The 21189-nt window shown below is 42.6% G+C and overlaps 1 protein-coding gene across 2 annotated transcripts in view; it reads right to left on the bottom strand.

Annotated features, from left to right (window-relative positions):
- Nucleotides 1-21189, bottom strand: part of RANBP10 (RAN binding protein 10) — a 65974-nt gene that overhangs the window by 43333 nt on the left and 1452 nt on the right. For both annotated transcript variants that reach the window (XM_064387116.1, XM_064387115.1), the window contains exon 3: nucleotides 4899-4951. In XM_064387116.1, the coding sequence (XP_064243186.1) occupies nucleotides 4899-4951 (53 nt within the window). The remainder of the gene's footprint in view (nucleotides 1-4898; nucleotides 4952-21189) is intronic.

Genomic DNA, 21189 nt, shown 5'->3' with positions numbered 1-21189 from the left:
AGAGTCAGGAGTGTATGATTTGGAGAGAAGATCACAAAACAGTGATAGAGGTTGTAATGTATAGAGCTATGAAGAGGAAAGAAATTAATTATTTTCCACCTCCACGTGACCCAAGAATAGACTCAGACTACATGGGATATTCAGCTTTGTCATCAGGGAAAGTTTCCAACACAAGGACAGTGTTGGAAGAAGCTGCCAGAAAAATAATGAAAGACTGGTTTAGACACACACCTGTCAGGCAGGACTAATACTAATTGAATCCATTTCAGATCAGATGATTTGGTGAGGTCTCAGCTTCTATAATTACTATATTTACCACTGGGACTGAGTCCTTTAGCACAGGTCCTTTGTTCGTCAGTGGAGTCAAAGAAAGCGACAAGCCAAAGCATAAATTGAAAATGTCCTTAAACACATTCGAAGTAGAAAGATTCCATGGCATAAACAGAAGAAACAAAACAAAAAAACAAACCCCTCCCCCCCCGCCAAACAAACAAAACCCAACCAACTAACCAAAAAACCAACAAAAAAATAACAAAAAGCCAACATCAAAAAAACCCCACACCAACACCAAACCAAAACTGGCTCGAAGGAAAATCTGGAAGACTTTAGCAGAACTTCCCACTTCTAGCAGGATTAACTTTAGAGTTACATGAGGCTGCCAGATCCTTGTGGAATTCAGGTTTGAAAATCTAAATACAGAGCCTCTGCAGAAACCCATCTCCAACTCTGATGAGGAATAATATCTCCCCATGAGAATTTCACTTGTGCAGGATGAGGAGTTGGACTCAATGACCCTGGTGAATCCCTTCCAACGTGGGACATTCTATGATTTTATGACAGAACACCTACCCAGCCTCCCTTCTCTGGTTGCTCCCAGAGGGGAGCACACCAACATGAAAACCCCCTGGGAACATCCCCAAGGAAGAAACAAGCAAATTTTTCCTCTCAAAGAAAGGAACAGGAGGATAGAGTCCTCAAGAGTTTTGCTCTCCCTGCTTGCATCTCCTCTGACAGCATGTAAGATAAGCTGAGAAGAAATAAAGTCCTACCTACAAATGTCAACAGAAACCTATCAGCAAGAAAATTCAAAGGAAAGGATCTCCAAACAAAGCTAAAATGGAAAGCTCAATCCACACACTGGTTTATGGAGCACAAAAGATGGCTTTCACAGAGAAGGAGAGCAGGGGGAATTAATTTCTATTTTATCTTTATGTCTAGATAAATGGGTCACTCACAAGGACCTTGTACTGAACAAAAGACCCAGGACACCTGGGCAAAATGTTTCTTGTTTTGCTGACCTGGCTCACAGCACTACAGACCCAGAAGCCAAACCCCAACAGGGAGCAGGATTCTGTACACCAAATTCTCCTGATTTATCTGGCTGTACACTAATTCAAGTCTGTAAAACATTCTTGAGTTTGAAACCTTTTTGTTTTAACAGAGAGTTTGGAGCAGGCAGATGGTGAATAAACCAAGCAGTATCTTTTTGTTTGAAAAGCAAGCTGAAAAAATTACCTACGTTTCTGAAAACCAAAGAATGGTGAGTGAAAGCTGGCACTCCCTTCAGCATGTACAATGCTGCATAGCAGGGCAGGTCATTTATTAACCAGAGGGTGTTTAAAGTCTCTAAAAGTGATTGGTCAGCTCCTATCTGTGCTGTTTAAGACACTGAAGCAGGGTATGCCTGAAGGTGTGGTTTCACAACATCTTAGGCCGAATTAAGAACTTGCTGCTACCTCAGAGATTCATCCCTCCTTCCCTCTCTGCCTGGCTCTATGTTCCTGCTGGGTTGGCCTCAAAGAGCTCAAACAAATGAAATGTTATTTCTCAACAGCATGAAAACTTGAACTAATGCAGAACATGACATGCAGGGGAGACTCATTCCCAGTGTGCAATCTCATCCAGGTTAAGGACAGGACACTTATCATCATCTCATTTTATGAAGGTTTGGTGAAACCCGCAGCAAACTACCAACACATTTTCAGCAGGGCTCAGGAAAACTTACTGGACTGAGGCCTAAACAATAATAACAAAATAAAAAAGGATGCTGATCTGTTACATGCAGGATGCACAATTAAGAGCATTGCTCCACGGTTCCTGGAGGAACCAGCCCACCACAGGCCCAGCACAGCAGAGACAGGCAGGATCCTGCCTGGCCTGGCCAAGGTGACAACTGCCAGAGCCAAGGCTTGCACCAGGGAAGAAGAGTGGCTGTGCAGATGGGGTGGAGAGGAGGGAAGGGTCAGGTTTCTCCCCTTTGATGACATGGAGTTAGATCAGTTCAGCTGCAACATGTAACTTCATCCTCAAATACCAAAATGCTGAGCGCACGTGAAAAAAAGCTGAACGTGGGGAAAGAAGTGAGCAGACATTTCACTAAAAGCCACTGGTTTAAAGCAGAATGCTTATTAGTAAATGTTCTTAACATCTGTAATTTTATTTTTAAAAATCAAGATATGTCAGGGTCACAAAAGTTGGTAGTTAATAATAATCCCACAATTATTTCAGACCTGCTGACTGAATTTCAAAGCACAGCACAAAGAAACCCTGAGTAGAACATGGACAGGGAACTCTCCCATTAAAAGCAATCTCTATTCTCAGTGCAGACAGGGGTAGTTAAGGGAACTCAGTTCATGTGGCTCCAATCACATCTATAATCTTCAGAGAAAGCTCAGCACTACCCCCACCAGCACCCAGCTGGGTTTAAGCCAAAATAAATTGGGCAATAAAGCACAAATGCCCTGACTTGGAACTGGATATAGCCAAAGTGTTTGTCCTTGTGGAAGGAAAAGGCGTTTGAGACAGAACCCAGCAGCAACACTGTTCTTTGAATTAGGACTCCCAGGGTGCCACCAAGGATCCCCAGTGAAACTGCGAACAAGAACTTTGGCTCCTGTACCAGGCTCTGGGCTCCCAACCACCACTTGCAGTGGTTACACACTTCCCTGGCAGCACACTGAGTGAAAATCGATCTGTTAAAGAATAAGTGACTGAGAAAGGGTCTAAGGAGACAAACCTGGCAGGGTTTCAGGTCACAAAAAGTTAAAATTACACTCTGACATGAAGCCAAGTCAAGGCTCCAAAGTCTGTCACTTCTTTGTGAGCTCTCACTTACTCTGTGCTGTGAAGGACCTGATAACAGTTAAGCCTGGAAATGTTTCTCACTTCAGTTACTTGAACAATATACCAAAAAAATATATGTATTAAAAACATCACACTCATTCTCCAAAAGCCAGGATGATAATTACTGAGCTGTAATACAGAGCCATGCAGTTAATCTTACACAGATGATGGGAGAGCAACGTAACAATGACCACAGAATGACTCTTGGCAGCATAATCTGCGTGTGATCAAACAAACAACAGGTTCATGGGATCAAATTAGTGCTTATTTAGCAATTAATTGTACAATCTCAAGTCTCAAGTTCACTTTATGCTTTATTTCACTGAGAGAAAAGAATTCCACATTCGTGACACGCACTGTAGAAATGACAGTGGTGTACAGGCACTCAAACTGGCCAGAAGTGCTGCCCATGTGACTCCTGGGGTTTAAAGCCATTTATCAGAAGTAGTTTGGGCAATTTTTAGTCACCAAAGGGGGAAGAAAAAAAAAAAGAGAATAAATTACACTGTCTGTTCAATTTCAGGACAGCACACCTGGGACATTCAGCACACACCATCACAGCTGGATGTACCTGTGCTATAACCCCAGGGGAATCCTCAATACAGCACAATCCAACCAACCACCAGCAAGGCCAAGCCTACAAGCCATTCCCCCCATTTTCCATCACACATGCCATAGAGCCATTTCTTGAACCCAACAGGCTCCATTACCCACCAAACAACCCCTTTTCCAAGTACTTCAACCCTGGAAGGAGATGGTGGGACTAGATCCATGCTTGGCCTTGAACACAACCCACCTGGATCAGGAGGACTGAGGAAGTGTAGGACTGACTGGTGCACTTGTCATAACAATTACTGACAAATACAGATTGCAGATGCAAATTCTTTGAAGCACGGGTGTCACTCAAACCATTCTCCCCAAGACAGATCTTTCTTTTGTTAGGACATTCACAAAACATTCTCCTTTCCAAATACCATAAGGGCTGAGCACAGATTTCACCTTTAAAACAACTTCACCAGAAGTAACACCCAAGGTCAAAAAAGCCCCCACCACTGACCAGCTGTCATTCTTTTTGGCATCTGGAGAACATTTGCTTTCTACCAAATACAAACTTCCAATTTCAAGCCCAGCTGAAGGAATTTCTGGCAAAGAAGTCACTATGTCAACACACATCTAGAAACTGTTATTTTGCTCAATAAATTGGATATTGTCAAAGAAGGATTACCAATTATTTATTTCTAAAAAGAAGCCACTCGACCAGCTTAGCAGCAAACCTAAAAACACACATTTCAAACAAAAGAAGCAACAATATTAACTGGAAATACCACTCTATCACATTTTTGTAGTCTTTCAGTGGGAAGAAGGAAAGAATAGAGACAATACAACAGGCCAATTATCCTGTCATTTTCAGATTCTTTCATGTAAATTTGTCAAGTGGAGTATACAGATTAAATGCAAAATTATTTTCCTACTTACTTTTCAGACACAAAGAAGAGTTTGCCTGTCTGAAAGCTCATCATCTTGCCCATTACCAACTAGTTTAGTTTTAATTTCTATTATCTGCTGAAATCATCATGGCTGCATTGACAACACCAGTAACTCAATTAAGATAACATTCAACAGGTTGAAGCTTCCAGGTATAAGACAATTATACTAATGCAATTTTATTAATAGAAACACACATTCACTAATACATCTATATAAAGGAAAATCTTTATTTCAAATGAACATTTAACACAGATTGTAGGTCAAAACAAACCTTAGCAGTGACTTACCAGGAAGCCTGTTCATGTTGACTCCTTGAGCAGAAAGTCCTATTCCCATGTACCTTCAAAAAAACCAAACAAAATATCAGTCAAGCAAAAGAATGGTCACAGCAGAAGATTCCCTGCAGCAGAAATATAGCACTAAAATAAACCAAATCCACACAAAAATTATGGAAGAATGACAAAATTACTAAATATTTTCCATTACTTATGTATTTTATTGAATCCCAGATAAAACATCAATCTCCTCTAGTAACTGACAGCTTTCCAATGTACAATTACAGCTCTTTAGCTCTTAATTGGTAGGAAAAGAACTAGAAAACAATCAGCAGCTTAATTCTCAATTTGATATTTGAAATATTTTTATGCACATATCAGAAAAACCTATTTATATAGGTGATTAACAAGACAGTAAAAAACACCTAAGTGCAGACATAGTATATGAGGACAGATGTCTGTCTAGCCTGATGTACTGTCTCCAAAAATAGCTGACAGTGGATGCAGAGGACAGAGCACTCAGTTGTACTTCCCAAGAACACCCTTTCATTGTCCAGCACGTATTTTACACAATCTCACTTTCTGAACCTTTGTAAACTCTTTGAAAAGGCAACATCCCACAGCTCCCCCATTCAATTCCTGCCCAACCTATTTTTCATTTGTACTTGCATTTTTACAATTGGAAGAGAGAGGAAAAGCATTTCCCTGACAACTTTCTCAAGGATTTTGAAGTCCTGATTTACACCCCCTCCCCAAAGGTTTCTGGCTGTTTAAAAGGTCTAAGGCTGGTTAATCAGAGTCTGCTCAGCTCTTCTCAGGGAAGCTCATCTCTGCCTCAGTGCTCCTGCTACACTTCCATTCTGTAACTTCTTTGAGAAGCAGGGAGTAACCAGAGCCACCAGCATCACACAACACAAGCCCAAGGTGATTATTACAGATAACAGCATAACAATGTTCTCTGCTTTGCTTTCTATTCCTCCCCCTCCCAATCTCCATTATTCCATTTATGCTTTGACTGCAGATGAGAACTGAACTCACTTTTCCATGAAGTGGGACACAGCTTGACCCTGCTCTCCAAGTGGCAGCTCAGAGGTCATATTTGTATAAAGTCTGGATTGTTTATTCCACCCTCATAAAAATCATTGTGCACCTATCCAGCAGCACAGTAAGGCAAAGCCAGCCTTCACAAAGTCTCCTCTTCCTTACTGCAATACTTATGCACATTCCCATTTTGTGTCTTCTCTTTCTGTTAATTTGCATGGTCTGTAATTTTCTTAATATCCTCTGGTAGTACAGCTCAGTTTTTTTGTTGTTGGTTTGTTTTTTTTTTTTTTCTCAACACACTCCCATATTTTTAGGTTACTGAGCTTTGAAATTAACTGCTGGGCTCTTGTTCCTGTAAAGGTAAGAATCCAAGCAGGCTACAGGCAGTCTCCTGCTACTCCTTCACTCCATCAGTTTTCCTCCTGTGGCTTCCTTGGCCACCTGGCTCCATAAAACTTTAACCAGGTATGAAAATATGATTTCAGAATTTCAGCCCAAAGTTACATTTCTTCAAGTTATGTGTTTAAGTCCCCTGCAGAAACTGTCCCCTGTCCTTGACTTGCCCATCTCAGCCACTGTTCGATGAAAATGGCAATAACTGATTATTTCTTGTTTACACTGAAATTTTAATCCTTAAGAGATCTACAAGTTTATAAAATCTTGGCCTGTAATTATTTTGCTAGTACAAAATAGTATTGTTTTGGTGGAAAAATACCTTTAAGATTGTCAACTCCAACTAGTGACCAAAACTGCCAAGCTCACCACTGAACCGTGTCCCAAGTGCCACAGCTACTCATCTTTTCAATCCCTGCAGGGACAGTGACTCCACCACTTCCCTGGGCAGCCTACTGTAGTGCTTGACAAACCTCTCCATGAAGAAATTTCTCCTGCTATCCAACCTAAACCTCCCTGGTGCAACCTCTGGCCATGTCCTCTTGTCCCATCACTTGTTACCTCTTTGCAAACAGGACCAACTCTCTCGTACACTCCACGTTTTGGCAGCATGACTTTCTGCATTTCAAACCCTTGAAGCCCAGTTGTACATTGCTTTAAAATAAGTCAATCTCTTCTTTCAGAAGAGACGCTCTGTTTCTGAAGTGCACCAGCTGCCAGAGGATGCAGACCCTTCCTCCTGAGACCAACAGAAAGAGCAAAGAGGCAGCAAACTCTTGGCTTGCAGTGCATAGAGCAGGATATGGACCACGGTGAGAAAACACAACTCCCTGAGGCACACACACACACAGGGCCTGATGTGATCATACCAGCTCAACCCAGCTCTCTTCTGAGGGGCCAAGGAGATGAGATCATCCAGGAAAGACTGGCTGCTGATGGCCAGCACAACCCTGAACTCCCCCACTGCACACGCTGTGGGGACAGCCCGGCACACCCGAGCCCTTCAGCTCCTGAACTCGTGTTCACCTCCAGAAATCCAACAAGGAAGGTTCTGCTCTGGTGTAGAGATCTCAAGGATGGAAGAGACTTTAGAGGAAGCACTATGTGATTGTGATCTCATTCCTCTGGATCCCTTGTGGGAGGAAAAACCCACAGACACGCATCTCTTGTCTGTAATCAAGACTTTTTAAATGTCACACTCCATAGTCCATGGCTCAGCTATTTCATTCTTTAGAGCTCTTGAATGAAGACAAGATAACCCCAATGATCTGTTCCTTTGTTTATGGCTTGTTGAATTAATCCTTCAAAAGGAACCAGATTATGGTTTAAAAACAAAAACAACAACCCCGAGTTTGGTTGACAAACAACATTGTTGCTGTATTAACTCCTTTACTTCAGAATGAGACTCCTTTAAAAGCAAAGAAGTGGCATAAACATTCCTGTTTTCAGAGTTCTTCATAAAAAGTTCTCTTGCATTATCTCCTGGTTTTAGAGACTCCAGCTTGCTTCCCATCCCTGATGTGCTGGGAAGGAAAAATATCCCTTTCAGAAAAATATCCCTTCAGACCTCTAGCCTCTAACTAATTTTGGTCAACCTTACTGTTTTTTTTAAGCTGAAGTTTGTTCTTTCCATTTTTCTCATTGAATAAAAATTAAGCCCCTGGGGTGTGTATCCCTATTGCTTCATCCCTATGCCTAATTTTGTCAGCTGTTTTGATCAGCTCTCTGATCCTCTAATAAAATGTCTTCTTAAACAGTCTCTGTACCATCTCAAAGTATTCACCCTTCTGATTTCATCAGCTATTCTTAAACAAGTTTCTTCAATTGACAAGGTTTGTTTTCTGGCTTTTTTTGCTGTTGGGTGATGGGTTTTTTGGATGAATACTGAAGTGGCAGGGTCTGGGGGCCTTTATAGCACTTCTCAAAGGATACCAAAGATGAGTGATCATGGTCAGTGCTGAAGAGCAATTTCTAAACACACCTTTGCTGTAAACATTTTCTGCACTGCTCAGAGCACGAGTCAGAACTTACATCCTCATGAGCTCCCTGACTCACAAGAGCCTCTCCACAGCAGGCATTTATGGCATCTAAAAATTCAGCCTCACAGTGTCATCTGACATACATGCATCTCTAATAAACTGAATTTGGGGATATTTTTACAGCCTTCCAGGCACAATATGGATTACTTTCTCCTACATCTGCAGGGATTACTCCAGCTTTTCCTTGCCACCTTCTTGGAGCACTGGCAGATAAGAGAGTTATTATTCAATTTCTGCATTTCAACTGAGTCCGGAGTGTTCTGCTGCTACAGAGATTTCCCTACTACATGGAGGGTTTTGCTATGTGTTTTTTTCCAACTATGTGTGCAAGCAACCCCGATCCCAATCCACAGCCACAACTGCCCTCAGCTCTATGAGAGCAGTGACAACCTCAGTGCCACCTCTGCCAACTGCTCAAGCCTGAGGGGAGCTGTGATTCAAAGAACCCAACTGCTTCAACTCAGTGTAAAAGCACCATCCAAGCCTGAAGCAGTGACACCAGAGAGCTCATCCTGACACTGGCAGGTCTGAAACACTTAGCAAAGACCATTCTGCTTCTCTGGCAGAACCATCCCCACCATCTTCACCAGGTCACATCACCGAGCTCCAGACCTCCTGAATTTGCTGGCTGTGACAAACGTGTTCAAAGAACAGGACGTGCCTCTTGGCACGGGGAATGTTTCTTATGTCCTGATCCATTTGGCTCAGCTGAAGGTAAAGCACTGTACAACTGTGGCCACTTTGTCATGTGGTGGTGTCAGATTCCTTCCTTTCAGTATCACACAGCACAACTCTGCGGGCACAGGGCCAGGGGCCAACTCCATCCCTCCGTGTTGCCTGCGGGTGCTTGTCTGCTCCTCTGCCTCTACACCTGCTGCTGCTGACATGAACAGACCTGGAACTGCACAGAGAGGACACCTCTGCACACAGCCTTGGCACAGCTTCAGCACAATGCCAGCTGCAGCACTTCCAGGGCTGCCCTTTGTCCCCGTCCCTTGCTGGGTCTCTGCACTGTGTTGCACCATAAGGGTGGCAACACCAAGGAAAACACTGGAAATTAGAGGAAATAACCTAGTTGTCAAACTCAGATAAAACAGGTCATCACCCACTTCAGCTTATCCTGTTTAACTTCATCATTTTCTGTGCAGATTCATCCCCCTCTTTTGTGTACAGCTAAATCTGATGCACGTAACCAAAGACAAAATTTATACAATAGTATATTTCCATTTTCAGACAACATAGTTTTAAATTGAGACTGGAAGCTTGTATTTTTATAAAAAGCAAGCACTACAACTCCACAAATTCTAAATTTAAGATTACACTTTAATCTAGATACAAAACATCATGGAAATATGTTGCTAAAAAAAAAAAGGAACATGACCACAAACCTTCCTGGTTCACAGTTTTTTGCTCTTCAACTTCTGCTCCCATTTAAAGCTCAAGACAAACTTTAAAAATAAGACCATAATAGCTGTAGAACTGTAGACAGAATTTGCAGACAACCTAAAATAAAAACAGACTCCCTCACCATGAATTTTAACTTCACAGCCCACAGCTTATATCCAGAACTTCAAATTGTCACAGACTTGACTGCTGGGCTTTGTTTTAGAAAGTGCTACTTTGCTTTTATCATCTACAATCAATTTATGCACCAGAAGTAATGGATGAAATGAGCTTTAAGATCAATAAAGCCTCAGTGAAAAAAAAAACCCCACTCTATTCTCTTGAAAATTGGGAGGAAAAAAAATTTAAATTTTCAACTCCACCACCCCCAAAAAGCACCAGATGCTTTCTGAACTTCTTGATGCAGAACAGCTTCTCACTTCATCAATTCCAAATGTTCCAAATCAGTTTTGTGTATGCAACAAATGCAATACCAGTTAAACAGTATTTGTGGGCATCATCAAGAGCAAACTACTGTCCTTTTGTTTGTTTGTTTGAATAATTAATGACTTATTAAATTGAATATCATTCAACATAAACCTCTATGGCCTGCCTGTTATCACCCCTGGTTTCAGACCATAATGATGTGGACAGACTCCCTGTGGGGTATCCCTTAACTGCAGCTCCTTTTTGAGAGATTCAAAGAGCCTCTTAAAAAAAAATTAAAAAAATAAAGGATGCAGAGGAACGTCAGCATTCCAATGTCAAACTGGAAAAAAAAATTGGGGATAATAATACATTTATATCCATCATAGGTAATCTGCAGAGCTTAGCTAAAGTGACCTCCTAAAACCATCTTCTCAGCAGTGAACACTGAATACTTGGACCTGTCCCCCACACCTAACTGAAGCTTCAGAAATGCTGCATCATTAGATCAATTCCAAACAGAGCAGACTGGCAAAAATAAACCAGCAGACACATGCTGGTGATTCAGTCAGAACAGTCTTGTTTCCACTCACCAGCAGCCTTGGCAGTTACCATAGCACCAAATTTCTCCAGACTCCTCCTGCACCTCAGCCCTGCCCAGCACTGGCTGCTTTAGAAAATGTGCCTGAATCAGCCCCACCATCAGCTCTGCCTGTTTGATCCACTCCCTGCCCTCCCTGGCCTCAGCAGAGGAATGAAGGATTTGGTAAAAAGCTCTCATGTCAAAGGATGCTGGTTCCACACACAACCAGCAGTACTCCCAGGATTTTTTCCTCTAGGTCTTACAGCACCATGACTGTGCTAGGATTAAGCTCAAAGGCACAAAGCTTTTTGGGTCCCTGCCCAGCTCCCAAGCACTTCAGAGTGAACACCAACATGTAGCTGCTTCAGCACAGTGACATCCAAACAAGACAGCATTCACTTCTGGCCCCTCAGACAACTTGGGTGGTGGACTCTGCAGTGCAGATGTTTTCAAAACTGCATTTTAAATCTGTATATTAAAAAAAAAAAAAAAAGTAATTTGGTTTTTGTTTCTGTCAATAAAAGACTTGCCCTTCGAAAATATATGGAAAACCAAAATGATGACTGCACTTCTTAATTAAAATTTAACTCTTTAAGATATACAAGATCTCAAATGCAGTGACTCAGTCAGGAAGAATTATATATTGTCACTGGGCAGAAATCATCTGAAAAACAATGAGAAAAGTTATTTCACAGGAGTAACAACATCTGACTGACCTAAACTGAAACAAAGAGACCTCTTAATGAGGCTGCTCTAAGCATTACAGAGTCACAGAAGTAGGGGAGACATTGATGGCTGTGTTCAGTTTGTCCCAGAAGGAGAATCCACCCATATGAGAAGCAATTCTTTGAGTCAAAAGATGTTTCTCCAGAACAAACATGATACTCAGAGAAGCTGCCAAAACGACAACGTAAGAAAAGTTTTTTGTGTAGTTTAAAGCTACTTTGTATGAGCAAACCCACAAAAATCCTTGTGAACCCAGCAGAAAACCTTCAGAACAGACCTGCCTTTTGACAGCAAGTGGCTAATGCTGAAATTCCAGGATTTGCATCTATTTGGCTTTTCCAGGGCAGGACTGAAGAACTATTGAATAGAACAGAGGAGAGAACACAGCAACAGAACTCACGCAGACCTGGACTACACTCTTCAGCTTCAGGAACCCCAGGAGCAAAGATCATCTCCATGGAAAGCACCCAGCACTTGGGAAGCACTGCTGTGTGCCAAATAAAGGCAGGGCAGAAGGAGGGAAAAGCAATTAGCCCATGGTCCTCACTGCACAAGCAGTATACTTGAATAAAAAGGAAGTATTTCTTTCCTCAAAAAGCTGCAAGACTTTCTCCAATGAACTTGGACTGAGCACTCATCTCTAACACTAGCTGACAATTAGCAAGGCAGATTTATTAAGGCTCTGCCAGGAGAAGAAAGACAGTATAAATAATAAACACAGGTTTCCCCTGTATTTATTGTTTAACCTGCTGAAGGTACCAAGTCAAGATGGTGAAACAATCCCTGCCACTCTTCTTTCAAGTGGCTGTCAGGTTCACCCAGATGGCAGACAAAATTCAACCCAACTGAAAGCTGGGGAAACAAAGGGGGAAATGAATACACTGGTTTAGCATTGGCTGAGTAACAGCCACCAGCCCAGAACTCTTCTTTCCTGAGCCAGTCCCACCCTGGCCCAGTACAGGAGGCTGGAATGAGACTGCCAGGGATGCCAACAGGCAACCAAGGTCCAAACATGAAAGAGTTAAGACCAGAGAGGTTAAATAATTTGTTTTGAAGGCCACGACTTCCACTAAAGCAGTCATTCCCTGCTCAGTTGTGAACCAACCCTAACACAACAGGGGTAGAAATTCCTGGGATTGGCATTTTCTGACATGGCTCAGCCAAAGCCAAGCAATCCTGCTGAGCCACGAGTTAAACAAGGGATGTCTCACTCTTCCACAGGTCTGTGATTCAAAGGCTTCCTGTATCCTGCAGATTTTTCTACTAACCACACCTATGTGGCAGGAATCCTGTCCTCCCAGCTATCATGCACCCCACTCTTTCAACACGCACAGTTAAATCTAAAATAAACAAACTAAATTATGAAGTTAGAGGTGAATAATACACCACACTGGTGGCATTTCAGAGACTTTCACAGCCTCTTGTTGCAAAGCTCTGAACTATCATTCTTGTCTGAGGTGGGTCTTGACTTCATGCCAGGTTTAAAGAGTGGTTAGAAATGATAACCCTTATCAACTCCCCACTTGAAACCACATTGTGGCAGCTCTGCTGGGGGAAGGGGAACACTGTTTTAAGGCAGTGAAAAAACAAGTTGCATCTGCTCAGAAAAATTACCTATGGCATGTAAAATGCAGGATTCCAACAGTCTCCAATTCCTCAGTCTAACAACAAATATTTTGGAACTACTTCACAATGGAATATAATCTCTAGAGTGGAAGTGGTTCTGGTTTTATTTGTGCATATTGTGCTGTTCTGTGATGGTGCTTCACAAACAGCACTGATGGGCTCCAGGAAGAATCCCAATTCCCCAAGAAGAGGTCAGTAAAGACAAACTATGCAAGGCTGAAAAGAAGGGGATAGAGGGAAGAAAATAAAATTTTTAAGAGCTCTTTAAAAACAACTACAAGTATCCTGAAGCAAGGAGGAGCTGACTGTACATCAGCCCTTAGGAAGGCAGAGAATCCTTAAAAGCTGAAGACTGTGGAAGGGAAGCAGTGAGCAGGACAAAACTGAGAGGCAGCAACCTGCTAACATAACATATCTTCTCAGGGTGGTTAGGAGTAATTAGTGATAAAATGACAAGAGGAAGAATGAAAAGCTATTTTTGACAGAACAAGGTATCATATTCCCAGCTCCCTTCTAATTTTAGGAACACATTCAACTGGTATCTGGCAGCTGTAAAAAGGGCCAAACTGTCCCTTGTCTGTGCTACCTTCAGGAAAGGAAGACTGATGAGGTAGATTAACAATGTTTGTAGGAACACTGAAAGATGGAAAATACAGAGATGAAGACTTATCTGAGCACTACTCAAGAAAAAAAAAAAAAGGCACAATACAAGCACCACCAGGGTAAAATCATCACTAAAATCTGCCAAGAATAACCAGTTCCTCCATCTGCTAGCCAAGCATCACCACATTCAACAGAACCCCAAACCTCAAATGCAAATGTAGCTGAAGCAGAGGTGTCCCAGCAATTTGTAATTTTTTTTCACTCTTGGCAGCTGACTCGTTCTCCAAGTCAGCTGATATCCAACAAAGTTCACACACAAACCATCTCAGTGGCAAATGGTGCCTGAAGTCTGGGAACAGCACAAAGCATTACTGATACTCATTCTCTGATTATTTATTCTAGTTACACCCAGCTGAATAAGTAGGATTTTTGTTCAGGTTGTCCTGCTGATTAACAAACCTCACTTCTAAATGCAATGTTCATAGTCACTGAAAATATATTAGGGAAGTTAAACAGGTTTCCCTGACTGAAAGGACTTAAGATTGTTTACCAGTCTAAGTAACAGAACATTTTTTCTGCCATGAACAAAGCCTTTTACAAACAGTAAAAAATGATGCTATGAATTACCACAAATGTCTAACAGAAAGGCATCCAAAAGAGGGCAAGTCATTTAAAGACTGTTTCATTCTGGTGACTAATCTTGCATTTTAGTCCATCATAACAGACAGCCAGATTAAAAATGCACCCTCAGCCCCTGTTTTTCTTCTGAAAAATCAGGGGAACAATATAAATGTAATACCCAAATCAGAAGAAAACACTCCACCACCAGCTAGCTGTCTCTTAGGGGACATTCTCACATGCTTAAAGGTTCATTTCCTGTGGTTTAGGCTTGGATGGTAACAATTCCTATGAAAGGAGGATTTCTTTCCTCCTAATAATAATAAATGAAATCACAGAAGGAAGTAGATGCAATATTCACATAAGATCTGGATGAGGAATTAATTATGTGAAAAACATCTCAGATAAAAAGTAACACCTGAAATTTTAAGAGATGTACTGGTGAAATAAGAACACTTTCTCTTTAAACAGCAGCAGAGTCAGAGCTGGGTGAGTGCTGGGAAAGCACCACACACTGAACTCACAGATCTTCACACACTGACATCTCCACAACAAGGGACAAAGGCTTCATGTGGACCAGGGCATCAATACAAAGAACTTGTAAACAAGCAGGCAGATTGTAGTGTGGGAACAGAGATCCAGTCTTATATCACAGGTACAATGTAAATCCCATTGCTAGAAGAGCAGTATAAAAAATGAATCTGGCCACAGAGTCAACAGAACACAACTAACACAATTCAGCCTCAGTGGAGAGCTAAAGAAAGATAGTCAAAGCTTCACACTGGATGATAAATTCTTCAGCAGTTCACCATTCTCAAGTGAAACAAAAAGGTTTTCCCTGTATAAAAGTTATCCAGCTTACATAAGTTATTATTAAACAGAATTCCTTAGATCTGCAAGTTTAGAATATGTGAATAATTAGTTCCCATTATTCTGTGATTTAACTGCAAACAATCTGAAGAACTGAGCATAGTAATGTTCTACATATATTCTAAAGATGTTGAGTTTGCTTTTGTCACATTCTTACCTTTTCTATAACAGATACTCAAAAATAGCAAAGGGAGAGGGGACAGAAAAAATAACCAAACAAAAATAACCCCTTCCCAAAATGTTTCTTTACTGTGCAAAATTTCATAAGAAGCTGAACAGAAAACCCCAACAACAGCAAAAATAATTATCACAGTGTGAAATCTAGGAAATCTCAGATCTCAGACATACCTAAATCTACCCATCACAAGTGTAAAAGTCACATATCAACACCACTGCTTCCATTTCACTGCCTTATTTCACAAATAATTTTAATGATTAATTGATACTCAACTATCACAATGGATGGCCCATGATACTGCTACAAAACACTCAGTTTAAATTTCCACTTCACTGATAAAAAAGAAAGGAATTAAAAAAGCTATCAACTGCAACTCAGATACTCCAACCTCATGACTCCTTTACACTGCAAAGCTGCTCTCAATATTACTCCCTTTCAGAAGAGTGTAGCAGAACAATGACAGAGAAATAACAACTTGTGTGAGGTGTCATCAACTGACACAAAACCTCTGCAGAAACTGAGTCTCTACACTGAGAGCACCAAGGCACAGCTGGTGGCTGAGCAAGAAGGACTTGCTTGGGCAATCTGCAAATGGGAACAAGGCAGGAACTGTTTATGGAATGTACTTGGGGGCTTTATTTATGTGTTGGGTTGTTTAAATGAGTGTCTGCAGAACAGCATAAATTCAAACAAGCAGACCTACCTGCAATCAGAACAACCCCCTCTCTGTGCTGGTTTTGGATTCTTGGAAACCAGGATGGAAAAAATTAAAAAGGGGGGAGGAAATCAATTATTTACAGGCTTACCAGTAACAACTCAGGGATCACACAAGAAATCCTCAGTTCCTATAGAATATCCCTAACCCCTCCCTACAGCCACATCCAGACAGGCACTCCCAGGTGTCTGAGCTTAAGCAGCCAGTGCTGTCAGAGCTCTCCATGGACAGGCCCTGTCAGCATCTGGAAGCCATTAGAAACACGAGCAAAAGGCTTTTCACAGAGCCATCACACTCACCATATGCTGAGGAGAAATGGAAAGTTGGCAAGCAGAAACATAAGCAGGGAAAAGGGGCAGATGATTTGTTACTAATGTACAGACTGCAACCAACCAACACATCTGACCTTTATTTTTCTTTTTCAGTCAGAGAGAAACTAAGCTATTTTTAAGTCTGGCTTATGGCACTTGTGTATGAAAGCTAAAGGAAGATTTAAAATAAACTATGGTATGGACTAAGCTGATTAGCTCTTCAGCCACTCTCCTCCAAGAACTCTTTTCTCCCTCTCCCAGAAAACTGTCCTCGACCTAAGCTAGTGCTGACCAACATCTCTGGACAACAGGCTGCACAGCTCAAAGCAGCTGTGGAGTGGTGCTGGAAGAAGGCTACCAGCACTCCCTGTGGGTTATGTCTTTCAGCTTCCCTCTCCTGCCTTTCTGGGTCCCCACCTAATGCAGAAATCACTGCTTCAAGTACTGATCCAGCAAAAAGACTGCGAGCACAACCGAGCTCACGACAGTCACTAGTGCTGGCACACAACAACACATCATGGCAAAAAGAAAAGCCACACTGAGATGCTTCCTGGGATGGCTCAAAGTCCTCATGAAAGCACTGGGCTGCCCTGGCACCTCCTCTGCCCACAGAGCACACTTGCTGTGTCTGCACAGAGTCGCTCTGGGCAGGCAGTGGCTCTGTCCCCACCAGGGAGGTCAGGGTGCCAGCACAAAGTACCCAGGAGTGAGCAGCTGTCCAAGAGCAAACCTTCCCAAAACAGACAGCAAAGGCAATCCACAGGCTGCTGGGCAGGCTGTCCCAGGAGCAGCTCAGAAATGGAGAGGAGGCAGCAGGACAGGTGACTTCTGCCAGAATTCAGAAGCCATGCATCATCAGGGTTGGCCTCTGCAGTCCTCCCCAGTCACACTGCATCACAACCCAGCACATGGCTGGGGGAGGTAAAACCAGTCAGGAAACCAAACCAGTGGTCAGGAACTCACAGTGTTACCCACAGGCAGCTCACGTTGCCCCAGCATAAAGAGGACAACAAGGATGACATGTCCCTCTGAGTCACAACAGCCTCCAAGTTGTGGGCTGGCTGCCCTACCCTGGTGAGTCTCTCCCTGTTCCTGTTTACCAAGCAGAGATCATGGAGTGGGGAAACAGAGGCTGGGAGATGTGCTGACAAATCACCACCAAGCAGAACCATGTATTGGAGGGAGAGAGGACAAGAGTTCAGGGCTTCAAATACTGCTAAGGTTGAACTGTTATGAACAGCACAGGGATAAAAGCCTGAGTTATTTGTGGCAGCTCAGGAACAGAGGAGTCACAGCATTTGTGCCAATCTGCTCATCTGAGGAATGCTGGAAGCAAGCCATCCACAGATTCATGGAGAGGTTTGGACAGGAAGGGACCTTGGGACATTCTTTCTTCACCCTTCTGCCCAAAGCATAAGTAACTCTGAAACTTCTATCAGGCAGCAGACTGAGGGCTCTCCCAGGCAAATCTGATGAGGGAGATGCCAGTGCCTCTCCAGGCATCCTGTTCAGGTGCACAACCATCATCACAAAGGAAAATTCTTTCTTATGGCCAGCTGGCATTTCCTTTGCCACAACTTGTGACCCACTGCCTCTTGTCCTTTTATTCCAGTTGACAACACTCAGGAGACAAGCACACAATGGCTCAGGAATTAACTACCAGCAAGTCTTAAAACAAAACTGTTCAACACATTTTGAATGGAACTGAGGGCTGCTGCAATCCTACCCTTTTGTCTCCCAGCTCAGGCCATCCCTTTATTGACTTGCCTTCAATTAATAAAGGGAACCTTGAAAAGTAGACCTCAACTTAAAGAGGAAAAAAAAAAAAGAGGAGTAATTTCTGACAGTGACATCAATAGATGAAATCATCATCCATTATTTTCTGGCCAGCTTTGCACTAGTTATCTCCCTGAACCAGCTCACCACAGGACAGGGTAGCAGTGTGTCTGCATGAGGGAAGGGGCAGAAAAACCCAGCAAATGGAAGGGCAGAATCCCACAGCCCTGACATGTATCATCCCAAAGTGCTGTGGAACCACTCCCTGTGTGCTCAGCACAGACAAGGAGGTGACAGGAGGGCTGGGACTAGAGACTGCAAACTCAGTTCTCCTCTGCTCTCTGAGGATAAGAAATATCTCTTCCTTCAAGAAGTAGCAACAGATCAACAGACTGACAGATCTGATTTGTTCCACGTTACCTAGAAACCTTGTCAAGACAATTTTTCAATGGTATCCTGGCAGCCTCCCCCCTCCCAGAAAAAAAACCCAAACAAAACAAAACAGCACAAAACACAAACACAGTAAATAAACATGACCTCTTATCAATTAAGACTAAATCCACCAGGATAAAAAATAGCTACCATTCAATTAAAAGTAAGTTTGAATCATTCTTGTCCTTCTCAAAGGACGATGGTTTTATCTCATGAACAGTGGAAAATCCAAAGCTAAGAAAACCTGATCAGTCTTAAAAGTTTCTTACATACACCAAATGGACTTTTTGGATGCTGTACTTGCTTTGAAATATCCACCAGTAAAGGATTTACCAATACTGAAGCAGAAAAGTCCAGTGATGGCAGAGTTTTATAAATAATTTTGTTTGCTTCTCTAACAAAAGCACCTTTCTGGGGCAGGTGCATTAAGGCACAGGAGACAGGGCAGTGCAAAAGAGGAAGTTTTTCCAGCAGCAGTGACAGGGCAGAGCAATTTGTGCTGCAGTCCCTCCCTCCCTCTTCCCCTGTGCTGGCTCTGGGGTGAGCACAGGAGCTCTCAGCCTGGAAAGCAGGAGGCAGGGATGTGTGTTTTGGCTGCTAGGATATGATGTGGTGGGAGAAAGCAGGAGAGAACCAGAGCATTCTGGTTTTAAATCCCCTCAGTCCAATGAAAAACAGGGGAGAAGTTAAAAAGGTGGTCCTGACACCTGAGTCATCCCCATAGCTCAGGTTTCTCTCCCACAGTGACATCACCAATCCAAAATGGCACTGCCTAATGCCAACCCAAGGAGCCTCTTATCAGAGCAAGTCACACACAGGCAACATCCCTTGGCAGGCTGCAAAGAGGCATTTTGTGAGCTTTGTGATCCTTCCTTCTCATTAAGAGCCACTGGGAGCTTCTATCCCATTTTTTATCATAAACCTTAGTTTCTGTTGGTTATTAGCAAGTGTCAGTATCCAACCAGAGTGCAGTGCCCTAAACTAACAATGCTGAGCACAGGAAGACAACAGCTTTGAGCAAAATCAGACTCCTCAACACTTCCTGAAACTCACTTCACCAAAGCCTTTCTTGAGTAAGTCTTGTTTCGAAACCAAATCACTCCCATTTTAAACCTAAATGTGAAATGCCACCACAAACTCCAGAAGGAGATACACAGGGAATAACTGCACATCCTTACCTCACACACAAGTCAAATAACCAGCTCTAGGGCAGGGGCTGAAATACCCATTCTGAAAAGGAGCTCAGAAGGATTCCTCTTCCCCTCCCCTTGCTAAAGTGCTGTTCCTAGGGACAGGCTTTGCCACTCACACTGCTTGAGAACTTCATTCCCTCAATCCCTTCTTCAGATGTCTGCACCTTCAATCCTTTAAGGGGAAGTCACCAGAATGGAACCAACAATGGGGAGCCTCCCCAGAAGAGATCTCTGCTACAGTTCACTAGCACAACACACTGAGCAGGAACAAATCAAACTGTTAAAGGTGAGATACACCAAATCACCCTCTCAAGTGACAGGCAGGCAGCAGCTACAGTGGAAATTCACAACCACAAATCCCCTGCACCACCCTGTGCGAGATAAAAGCTGGATCTGTCTCCACCAGCAAAAGGAAAACAAGGCACAGGAATGGCTGAGACATCAGAGAGGCTCTCAAAGCCTCACCACTGCCTGACCTCAGATCACGGCTATCAGCAGCTCCTGCTCAGCTTGTTGTCTTAACACACATGGGTCTGTCTCTTTGGAATCAATTATTCCTGGAAAGTCACTGTAATTACAGAATACAATAAAGACAATAATACAGAAAACTCTGATCTTGGGAGACAAGCAGAAAATTCCATTATCTCCCTTTAAGATTGATCTAGACTGCAGTAAAGATTAAGAGCTGTTCAGTGACCTTTTATAATGTGATTTATTTGGAAAAGTGTCTTGAAGCTCACTGCAAATTATTTCAGTTTTAGCAGTTACATAAACTAATCAAGGGCAGTGTTTCAAAACAGACAAGCAGTTAATAGCCAGGTCAGTGAAATGAAGGAATAAGGATGGTCTTCTCCCTGCATTTGTGAGGAATTCAGCCCAACATCCACCTTTGCAGATAACCTAGTAATTATCAAGGGCCTAAATGCAGCAGAGAGATCCTTCCAAGTCCCTTTACAAGTAGGGCACTTCTCAGTTCAACAGTGAAAGCTCATTTCAACAATGATATTCAACTGTAACAAGTTGTCACTTTCCTTTGGTTTTCAGTAGGAACATTTGCTTCTTCCCCACAGCCCTTAAGCTGGTCAGAGTTCAAATGTCACACTTGAAGGACTGGATTAATTAATTACACCCAATCCCTCCTCCTGTGTGGCTTTCCCTTCCAGATAATATTCCTGCCATATTCATCCCTTAACAATAAACAATGCCAGGCCCATCCACACAGAGCACACTGACACCTTCATAATGAGTAGAAATTAAATCCACATTAACAAGAGAACTCCAGATCTTGTTGGAAATGCCCCTTTACTGCTTTCCCCAGTGCTCCAGTACTCTTCACCACTTCAACACCACTGCAGCAGTCCAAAATTCAGCTCAAGGCTCCTCCCTT

This window comes from Passer domesticus, chromosome 12 (genome assembly GCF_036417665.1).
Source record: "Passer domesticus isolate bPasDom1 chromosome 12, bPasDom1.hap1, whole genome shotgun sequence".
Lineage (NCBI taxonomy): Eukaryota > Metazoa > Chordata > Aves > Passeriformes > Passeridae > Passer > Passer domesticus.
This window is presented reverse-complemented; position numbering and strand designations above follow the sequence as displayed.